Genomic DNA, 12,126 nt, shown 5'->3' on the forward strand with positions numbered 1-12,126 from the left:
GAATCGTAAATTGAGAATAATTTTTTTTGTCGATAAAAAATTTACATTTAATGGGGCAAAAAAATCTGGAAGCAAAGTTAGACTGAAGGTAACCGATTACCGATTAATTAAGTGGGAAAAAATGTATATTTCTGTGAGACATTAATGGAGTAGGTAATGGACTTATAATAATGAGATATTAATAGAGTATTATGTGTTGTCGTTAGTGAAGAACTCTCACCGTGTCACCTTCGCGGGTCATAACTCACTAGTCAGCTATATTCCTCTTTACTCTAGTCTAAGTCCACTCATGTACCTTGTCATTGTACAAAGAAAAAGATTGAGCAAAATAAACAAAAAAACCAGAAGAGGAATTCCGTTTTATCTCTAAATACCCGATATATAAGACGTCAAGTTGGCCGGATGACTTGTTAAGCCGAAGTTTGAATAAGTAAACTCATTCATCATTCATTATTTAGATAAAAATTAAGAGTTGTCGCAACTAAGTACGTACATTGTAATTTTTATTGATGATTTAAACTTTCCGTTTCATACAAATTATTTAAACTTAAATATATGACTGTTTGTATTTATCAGGACAAATTAATAATGGAGGTTCCAAATTTTTTTAATGGACAATATAGACATGGGGTATTTTGGGCCGCATAAAATGTTTTAAAAATAAATGCCCATTTTGACGCATTAATTTTTTTTTCAAGTCTGGATCATATTAATATGAAATTATTTAGCGCCAAAAAACTAGAAATAGTGAAAAAAAATTCTAGAATCTTTTCCTTAGTCTCCTACTCCACCCCCTTCCTCTAAAATACTATAGTAACCTTGTAAGCTTATTAACTTCACCAGGAAGTCTGGCAGATAACGGCGACATTTATAAAATCACATAAGTTCGTGATCAACAACAAAATATGGTAATTTTTTTTAAAAATCGTAAAATTGAACCCGCTCTATAAATATATAAATTAATTAATTAAAAAAAATTAACGATTATTTTGTATAAATCACAATTAATAAAAAAGTAGCTTTTTTAAAAATAAATACTCGAAAATAAAAAATAATTACGGAGTAAATAAATAATGGCAGTAAAAGTCTCCAACGATAGTCATCACATTTATCAAAATAAATAATTAATTAATCGTATGATTCCTGACCTTTCCCAAGAATCTATTAATTAAAGAAAACAACAATCATTTACTGTCAGATATTTGAAAGAGAAAATTGTCTTGTTCTAACCCACAACAGTAATAAATAAAAAAAAAAAAAATAAGAAAAAAAATAGCTGTCTTATTCTTTAAAGAAAACTATAAATAGAAATCAGAGATAACTTAACTGACCTAATGTAATGTAATGAGTAATAAAGTAATGAGAATGTCGCATGTATTTCAAAATATACTCATACTTATTATCGTAATTTTACTTATGCTCATATTTAATATGATATAATAAATATAAAAATAAATAAGTAACTGAAAAATAGGATCTATAAAATGAAAAAGATAAATAAAAATATCTAGAATGCTAGAAGAATGTATTCGTCCTTGTGACCTAAGTGTAGAGGCTGCATTACAAAATCTCACCTGTCCAAACATTTTTACTAAAAGTTGCAAAACGTCTATTATTCAATGAGTCGCACTGCTGCTATCGGTTCGACTCACATATTACCATTAAATGTGCATTAGTGTACTCATATGTGCTAATGTTCAAACCGCGGGTACAGCGAATGCGCCGATAGATATATTGAGGGTGTAAAGTTGTGTTGCCGATAAAAACCATGATTACATCTATGTATCTATATATATGTGTACTATTATACATGCATTTATAAACGTGTAGTTTAGTTGCATGCACGTACATGTAATCGAAGCTACTAAGACATTTTTGAGATCACTTTCACTCCTCAGCATTCCTCATAATGCTGGAAGACCAATGACTAGACGCAACCGATTTTTTCGTGCGTAAATGCGAACCGGTCTCTCCACTTAGCTTCTTTCAATTTTTTATAAATATATGTGTGTATATACTTTTTTCTTTAACTTTTAGTGCTCAACATTTAGCTAGAACAATATTTTTTTAAGAACTTTTAAGTTTTATGAAGCAAATTTGCTTATTAATTTTCGGCGGGTGTTTTAAATATTTTTTGCGCAATCACGTCATTTATTAAATAATTAGAGTAGCTATTAAAAATATAAGGTGATATTAAAGGCGTGAAAATATTTGTTTTTAAGATAATTAAATTTTTTCCGCAAAAAAATTTGTATTATTTAAAAATAATGACTGAGTCGTTTTTATGGTCTATGTAAATGTAAACAAAGTTTTTGATGGTCCTTTTTTTGTCGCGGTTGTTAGCTTTGATGCGCTTCTTGGTAAGGTAGCAAACAACGTCATATACTAAGAAATCAGATGTTTGTAGGGTTGAAGGTTAAAAAACAAAACTTTCATTTCTGCATTCTATTTAATATTCAAAACAGACAAAGAAATTTCTCCGAAAAATTTATCTGAAGAAATTATCTCCTACATTCGAGTATCAAAAATTCTTAATTTTCAGCATGAAAATTTTCGAATATTTGTTAAAATTCTAATTTTTTAATATTTCGAGTTTGAAAAGATCTAAAATTACAATTGAGCTAATGTTTGAATTTTAAAATCCCCGTAACCCAAAAAAAAAATAATTTCTCTAGCTCCTCAAAAACCGAATCCCGACCTGCATGTTTACCAAAACAATTACCATAGAATTCCTCACAAAAATATATCTCATGCTTCAAAACACTAATTTAATGTCAACAAAGTAAATTATTATTTATTTTTCTGTTTGCTAAAAGTAAAATAAATAAAAAAGTAATCAAGTAACCGTGAATGTCACACGTGTCTGTTTACTAAAGATTTGTCAATAGTTCACATGGCGAAATCTAGATCATTTGTAATTATTTAAGAGAGGTTTTTACAACATACTAATATCGCTATTGACATTCACTTTATGCGGTTTGATTAGTACATGTTGCAATTTAAGCAATTTTAAATCAAGCAAATATGTTAAAACTTCTATCAACACTTTCGGCCTTCGGAAACCTTGCACACTTAAACGCTATATAATTATATTGCAAACTAGTTCAATGTACAGCAGATTCAATTTTCAATTTTTTAAATTACACATATAATTCTCTTATCAAAGCAGTTTGCCGGGTACTGTTACAACAAATCTGACCTGAATAAATTCGTAATGATGAAGCAGAACTGATGGTAAATATTTTACACGCATTCGAAAACCGGGATCTCCTCCCACATTTTATTTATTACACATCTATATCTATATTTATCTCTATCTACATACATCTATCCATAAACATATCGACCTATACAATAAATCGCGTATCTCGAAAAAATTTTGATAAACGCGAATGTCAGTCAGTAGGTAACCGAGACGCATTAAATTAAATCATACAATCGCTTGCAAGTGTTTATTCTGTTACGCTGTCTTCTGAATGACATCTACACACTCTTTAATATAATTAAGAACATGTTTCGTTGGTATAAAAGAAGTTTATGGAACAAAAAATGTAACAAGTATATGAGCATTAGTATTAGTACGTAACGAGTAACAGCAAAAGCATTTGAAGTAGAAACAGCTGCAGCTGAAGATGCTTCAATAGGTCGACGGGTATCCTGTTCTATAAATGCTTGTAAGACTGGTTTTCACTCGTGATACGTTTAAATATTCTGACGTTATATTCACAAGTTTATAATATAATTAAAAAAAAAAAATTACATACTTGCGATGACTATGACACTTTTTTTTACACTGAATTAAAAATTTGAAGCTAAAACTTAATGATTTTGTTAAATGAATCATTTAATAATTTAGTAATACTTCATGATAATTAATGTATTTTTAATGAAGATTTAATTATATATTTGACAGTTAAATTTAATTGGATTAATTAAAACTGTGCTAATAATAATAATTTAATGAGTACAGTTATTCAATTTTTTCTGAAATTCAAAAGTGATAAAATGAATAAATAGAATAATCTAATTGCGGTGAAAATAATTAGCAACAAAGTATAAGATTGTAAGAGTTATCAATCAGAAGCAACCGGTTTCAATGTCCATCTGTTTTATTTTTTGCTCTCAGATCCTACAACTGAATTCCTCTCTCGTTCACTCGGCTTTTGAGTACAAAGTTGCTAAGTCATCTTCATCTTTTTTTTGAATTCGCATGACCATAATCTATTAAAACTGATCAGTAATTGTGATCAACTGTTGGAATATTCACTGATCAGATGTTCGTGATACAGGGAATTGTCTAGTTTATAAAAAGAGTTAAAGGCTTTCTAATTGATACGCGTCAGTAAAATGATCTAAATTAAGTTCACCGACTGTCAGATGTAGTTTTGCTTTTATTTATTTATTAACAATGATAGAAAATAAAAATTTCAATTTATAGACAGAAATAAAATGAATTTTTTCAAAACCCGAGAATTCGTATTTTTAAAATTTATTTTAGGATTTATTTGAAATGAAATTTTTTTTTCTGAAATTTTACGATGGGTATTAAATTGAAGCTTATGTAAGATATGTGTATATTTTTTATATTGCATTTTATAGCCCAACTGGTTAAAAAATCCAATAAAAGCTTAAAGCCAGAGGTTCAAAAAATCAGGAAAAAATTAAATTTTCTTAAAAAATTTAAAATGCGACTATAAAATGATATTTTGCTTTTTTATAAATGATTTCTTATAAAATTTTTCAATCAAGTATTTCAAGACTCGAATCAAAATTTTAATACACAGAAAAAAAAGTTATCTTGAATCAAGAAAATATTTTTGAAGACAAACGTTTTCGGGAACCAAGTCAAGATTTTTTTGAGCCAAGAGAATTCGTCTTGGTTAAAAAAAATTCGTCTTGATCGGAGAAAATTTCTACTTTATCTGAGAAAATTTAGGTCTCAAAAAAAATATTTTTGAATCAAGAATATTTACCTTCAGTCGAGAATTTTTTTTTTCTGTGTATAAAAAAATTATTAAAAAAAAAATTTATCAACAAGGTTAAACTACTGGTATACTATTTATATCCTTTTAACAATTATCTTATTTTACCCTCCCTTTGAATGCTAAATCAGATTGGATCGCGGTCGGTTATACTATTAACTCAAAGTGTTTCCCCCTGGAGCATTTATATTGTAAATTACAATTGAAGCAAGTATAAAATAAAGGATAAAAGATGTAGAGATAAAGAAAAAGTTAAGCTCTAAAGGATAATGACAGTAGTCTGTATAGTTCTCGCAAACAGCTCGTTAGTCACGCATAACTTTTTTCAACTACAAAAGTTTAGAGGCCACGGATAAACGAGACAAGCCAATTAAAAAAAATTTTCGTGCCCTTGATAATGTACCAGAGTAGCCTCTGAAAACTTTCCATTGGACAGTGAAGAGCATCGAAGGTCCGAGGTTTCATTCTTTTTAAATTATTTTTCTGGCTTAAGACCCCAAGGTCTACAAGATCGTTTGGAATATTTTCCCTGATAAATTACAGTCCCCAGCTATTGAGATCAAAAAATTTGTAATGACAACGATGAGACTCCAGGTGATAGAAAGTATTCTAATAAAAAAATATAAATATTTATCGAATGAGCTCATGTTAACATATGTCAGATGCATTTTCTAAAATTCGTATATCATAACGGGACATATGAAGATCATTAACTACTATCCCCATGATATTCATTCGCTTCTCATCGCTCATCTCATATTTCTTCTTTCACATTTTTTCGTATTGTATATACAACTCTATACTTTGTAAGATTAAAGCTATTATTTGCGGCATATTCACCTTCGTCTTTTTGCGGTTTATACAGCTCGTACGTCGCTCGTTTAAAATAATTCCCACTTAAATGTCCTCTTATTTATTTCCGCATTGACTTCGTGCCCACGGATTTTTTAAAAATATTTATTATTATCGTAATTTTTTTAATTTTACTATGGATTATTCTGTGGTCATAATCGTCATGGGAAATATTATCATCTATGCAAATTATTATTTTATAATCATTTATATGAAATACCACTTAACCCGTTTTTTTATATTACCCTGTAATTTTAATCCTTATTGACTTGAAATTTTTAAATTTAATATCGATTAATTTTTTTAAAAAATTGTAATTGATGAAAAAAAATAATTTTAAATTTTATATATTAAAATTTATATAGTTATGAAAGTTATGAATTAATTAGTGATAATTCTGAGAAAAAATATTATTACTAAATTTAAAAATTTGAATTTTATAAAACTTCAATAATATTCAAAATTTTTTGAATAAAAAAAAAATAGAAGATACTAAAATTTAAATTCTGACCGTACTTCCAAATTGACAGTAATGGAAATAAAGCATTAAATAAATTTATAATTTTATTTTTAATGAACTAGAATATCGAGAATAACTTGGGAATAAAATAATATATTTGATATTCCATCGAAACGTGATATCTGAGACAGGTGAGATAGGGTCAATGGCATACGACCAAGAAATACCAGGAGATTGTAATAGAGACATTAAAGCTATAATTTAAGCAGACAAGCTAAACAATTGATTCTTTCAGGCATAAAACCCATTAATCATTTTTTTTTCCATTTCATTGTCACGATTCACGGTCAAATTTTAGCATGCAAAGTTCAAGTACCCAATTTCTACTTGGAATTTCCCGTTCCCAATTACCGCAAATTCCCTGTCATTACAAAAATAATTTATTCAAATTTCGATCTCCTCGTTAATTGAATAATTAATATATTTATTCAATATTTATTAATATATTTTCAGTTTCTCCATTAAAACGCTATCTTTTATTTAAAGATGTTAATTTAGTCCTTTAGCCAGATTAAGAAATAAACGCAGCGATGATTTGCCAATGGCACAGAACGCAAAAGGAGAGATCACGGTGCTAGTGATTGCGCAATTTTCCTGTCGTGTAATGACTCGTGTATAACAGTTTAAGTTGCAGTAACATTAACGTCTTTTAGAATAAAATCTCATATGCTGCAGCAGCTATACTACGCCCGCTTTTATATATATATATATATATATATATATATATATTTATCCAGATTCTGATACTGCACTGGATACCGGTACATTACGACTGAAATAAAACTTATGCAATCTCCGATATCGGTGACTGACCTAATTTTATTTTTATTATTTCTTTTTTCAGGACATTATTACTGTTTCACTTAATTTAGGTCAAGATCTCGTTTAATTTGGCATTAATGATTTATTTAAATCTTTAATCACTACACAGAAAAAAATAATTTTTGGGCGCAAGAATTTTTTTGTATTATAAATTGAAATGATCCTGAAGTTAGCAGACATTTAAAAATTTTTGAATTTTCGTATTTCAACAAATAAATTGTAAAAAAATAAAATAAAAATATGCACATGTAGAAAATTTTAAAAACTATAGGTGAAATTTTTTCAAATATTTTTTTTTATGTTTTATCGTCTAAAAAAAAATCCAAAAATTATTAGACGTCTGCTAACTTCAGTATCATAAATTGAAAACAAAAATTTTCTTGGGACGAGAAAAAATTTATTGACTCAAAAGTTCTTTCTTGCTCTGAGAAAATTCATTCTCGCCTTAAGAAAATTTCTGTTTTCAATTCATAATTCAAAAATTTTTTTGGGGCGAGTAAAAATTCTTGTGCCCAAAAATTATTTTTTTCTGTGTAGAGAAAAAATTCAATTTAATTTATCGAACACTTTTGAATTTATCAATGAAGAAAAGTATTTGAAATACAAAAATACAGCAAAGTAAATAGAATTTGCTGTATTATGAGTTAAGTTCGAGTAGACAGCAAATATCATATAAATAAAATAAATATTATTGGAGTTATTAATAAAAAATGAAATGATAATTGACGTATAATGGACCGAAGTAGGATGTGAGAACGCGAATCAAGTACACTTAGTAGGTCATCGAGCTATAACAGTAACTATTATCAGATATGTCTTCTTTTGACTTAAAAAAACCGTAGGCTTATTAATATCCAGTGCAAAAATACTATTTGAGTAACGGTCTCTACGTCCTAAATTTATTTCAAAATATTTTTTTGATTTACAGTTTTTATTTTTTGTAATTAAGATTAATTATACTCCAGTCCAAAACGCTTTTGTAACCGTAGAAAAATAAATCGCCATTTTTTCGGTTAAAAAAAAATTCAAACCAACAGATCAGAAATAATTGAACATTTTCTTTAAAATAATTAACACACAGACTTTCTCATGTTACGTTTTCTAATCTAACTTTCTTCCTAATCACTACGGCAAATTGATGTAATTTATCTGTATAAAGTTTGTCGAAAAAAAAATTCTACTAAATTGAAAATAAATAATAAAAAAAAAAAAAAAAATCCTCATTCCTCGTTAAATTATAAAGAAGTGCTGTAACTTGTTTTACTTGGGTTTTAAAATTACGTCATAAATTATTATATATTACGTATACTTTTGCTTTCATCTTCAATGTCACTGGTCAGAATATTAGTACACTAATTATTATTTATTATCATTATTTTTTTTTTAAATTTAAAAAACTTTTTTTATTTGAAACGAGTCATTGACATCCAAATTTCCCGGAACAAATAACTTCAAGGTCTCAGAACCTTGTCAATTACCTCTAATATCACGGTATTGACATCGGAAATTAGCTGTAAGCATTGAAGATTAGTCGGATGCTAAATTATCCACTATAAATATATATACAACCAAGTATACGCCATTTGCGTTTGATCAAAATTACTCATTTTTTTCTACTCTACGTGCACGTACGGAGAAAATTATAGCCCTGATTTCTTTGAGTTATTTCCTTTGGCATTTCTTTTCTATTTTATTTCCGGTCTGTCATATGTAATAGTAAAAAAAAATTTTGATGAATAAAATATAAAATAATTTATTTAAAACCGGGGAATTTCAGTCAATAAGAAAATGAAGATAAAAAAAGTTGAAATAAAAAATAATATAATTTAAATTTATTTAAAAAACGTGGGATTTAAATAGTATTTAAATTATTAAAGATAAATAAAAGTAATTTTTTATGTAAATTAGTTATAGAATCGTAGGAATAATGTGTAGTAATAGTTGAAAGTTCAAACGGTTTCGTAACAAAAAAAATAAATAAAACTTTAGTGACATCTCTTTTTCTTTTGTCGTCATTTAAATGATAGATAATAAACGAGTGTCGAATCTCAATAATTCATTCGACGGTTGCTAAACCAGACAACTGAAGTAAGAAAAAATCTTAAGGACGATTACTATTATAGCGGAAAAAAAAACGAGTCTCTGACCCTTCTCTGTACATTTATTTTTATTTATTGCCATTAGGATTTTTATTGTTGGTATTTATTCGCTAACATGAAGTCATTGTATTTTGTAATTACTATTTATTGTATTTAAGTATGCCATAACATTAAATGTTTTTAAATACATAAATTTTTTGTTTCAATTATTTTACAGGTAGAATTGCTGCTATCCTATTTGGCCTATTGGCATTAGCTATTGGTATTATTCTTTGTAGTATACCTTGGGTCGATTACGTTATTTTAAGAGTAAGTATAATATTTAATTTTACAAAAAAAAAAATAATTATCTATTTAAGTTTTAGTGCATCGTTTATTTTTTATAATTTTTATGTGGAATGATAATAAAATTTTTTTTATCCTTATAAAAAATAAACAACTAAATAATTTATTGCTCAATTAATCATTGTCATTAATAATTAATAAATATTGTATTTTATTTATAGAAATATTTAATTGACTGAGCAAAAGAATTAATAGAATTCGGTCGGGTGAAAAATATGATTCCGAAGCTGGCCGAAGTTTAATAATTTTTGGATTTTCTTCAAACTGATAAATTTTAAGAAAAAAAATATTTTTAAAAATTGCACATGTAGATTTTTTAATTTTCTACACGTGCAATTTTTTTTTGTATTTGATTTGTTGAAAAAAGAATCCGAAAATTTTAAATTGCCTGATAGCTTCAGAATCATGATCCTGAAGTTAACAGACAATTGATAATTTTCGGATTTTTTTTTCAACGGTTTAATTAAAAAAAAAGAAAAACTAAAAAAATGCACATGTAGAAAATCAAAAAAGCTATAGGTGAAATTTTTTCAAATATTTTTTTTTTGTAATTTATTGTTTAAAAAAAAGTCAAAAAATTATTAGACGTCTGCTAACTTCAGTATCATCTCAGAATCAGTTAAAAAATTTTTTGTACGAAAGAAAAAAATTTAAAGTCGATTGAAATAATGTATGATTATAGTAAGGGGTATAAATAATAGTATTGACTGTACGTTAATTATTAATCAACAAATATTGATAAATAACAGTGAAAGGATATTTGTACTATGGTTTTATTTGAATTTATTACGATAATATTTCTATAACATTTGTACACCGGAAACTTTCACATTGCATATTTTAAAATCTATTATGAAATTTTTTATTGTTTCGATAGTATTTCAAATTGATCGCGAAATTAATAATTATAGTAATCATAGTAGGAGTTTAATTAGTTACTTTATTTAATTAAGGGGAGTTAATTGTCTGATTAAAATGATTTTTTACTTGTTACAGCAATTAAGGCTATGGAATGGTTCACTCTCTTTTCAATACTGGCAAAAACCTGGGGTAGTGAGGCTTACCAAAGTTTATATATTCAATGTTACTAATGCTGATGACTTTTTAAATTTAAACAAGAAACCAAAACTTGAGGAAGTTGGACCTTTTGTTTACCGGTAAGTTATTTTATTCTATTTTTTATTTTATTTAAATTTTAAACCAGAATTTTTTTTTGAAAATTCAAAATTGTTTTCTTGATTACAAAATTATAAAATAAATTAATGATCCTGAAGTTCGCAGACAATTCAAAATTTTTGGATTTTTTTTTCAATAAATCAATTACAAAAAAATGAAAACTAAAAATATGCACATGTAGAAAATTTTAAAAACCACAGGTGCAATTTTTTCAAATTTTTTTTTTTTTAAATTTACTGTCTGAAAGAAAATCCAAAAATTATTAGACGTCGGCTAACTTCAATATCATAATAAAATGATCCTGAAGTTCGCAGACAATTCAAAATTTTTGGATTTTTTTTTCAATAAATCAATTACAAAAAATATGCACATGCAGAAAATTTAAAAATCCACAGGTGCAATTTTTTCAAATTTTTTTTTTTTGAAATTTACTGTCTAAAAGAAAACCCAAAAATTATTAGACGTCGACTAACTTCAATATCATAATAAATAAATTAATTAATTTGTGTCTCAGAATAGAACAAATCGCGTACGAAAGTTTCAATTTCCGGTCGATTTAATAAATATTATTATCGTGATTCAAAAATTACCAATTTAAAATTTTCCAAACAATTTTTGTTTCTTACGAAAACAAAAAATTATTTTTCATACCGAAAAAATAAATCATAACTAAAATAAATCAACGTCAAAAAATTCCTCGTATCTCAAGTACGTGTACTGATATATTTTGACGTTGACTTTGAATTTATACCCCATCCTTTTAAATTTATATCTCACTATTCATGTGTGAAGTTGTTAAATAGCAGACCCGAGTAAACATCCATAAAAAAAACAATAAATAAATATAAACTGTAAAAAAACAACAAAAATTTCCCTATGAATTTATAAATAAGGCCATCCGTAATTTAAATAATATAATAAACAGCAATAATAACAATAAATTTGAGATTGTAGTGGTGTAATTTACAGTGCACTTGAATAAAATTCAAATTACCTTTTCACAATGTCCACAATATTAAAATTATTATTATGAGTTATGAGCTGAGGGATTCCCAGGGTTATTTAATACGTCAACTCTCGTAAGCCATCACTAGAAAAATACTTTGTTTATTTTACCTTGGTACTTTTTTTATTAACATTAATAATAAAAAAAATAATTTTTTATAGATAATCTAGACCTACAATCACGTCTAATAAATATTAACATAGATTAACCTTTATTTAAATGACATCGCGATAAAAAATAATAATTTATTAATTAATTGTTAATCATAGACGAAGAATTAAATGAATAATAATATAAAAATATAAAAAATTTTAATTGAAGACT

The 12,126-nt window shown here is 26.6% G+C and overlaps 1 protein-coding gene across 4 annotated transcripts in view; it reads left to right on the top strand.

Annotated features, from left to right (window-relative positions):
• Positions 1 to 12,126, top strand: part of LOC130673608 (scavenger receptor class B member 1) — a 29,786-nt gene that overhangs the window by 8,063 nt on the left and 9,597 nt on the right. For all 4 annotated transcript variants that reach the window (XM_057478690.1, XM_057478693.1, XM_057478692.1 and 1 more), the window contains 2 exons: positions 9,493 to 9,584; positions 10,617 to 10,777. In XM_057478690.1, coding sequence (XP_057334673.1) covers positions 9,493 to 9,584; positions 10,617 to 10,777 — 253 coding nt within the window. The remainder of the gene's footprint in view (positions 1 to 9,492; positions 9,585 to 10,616; positions 10,778 to 12,126) is intronic.

This window comes from Microplitis mediator, chromosome 8 (assembly GCF_029852145.1).
Source record: "Microplitis mediator isolate UGA2020A chromosome 8, iyMicMedi2.1, whole genome shotgun sequence".
Taxonomy (NCBI): domain Eukaryota; kingdom Metazoa; phylum Arthropoda; class Insecta; order Hymenoptera; family Braconidae; genus Microplitis; species Microplitis mediator.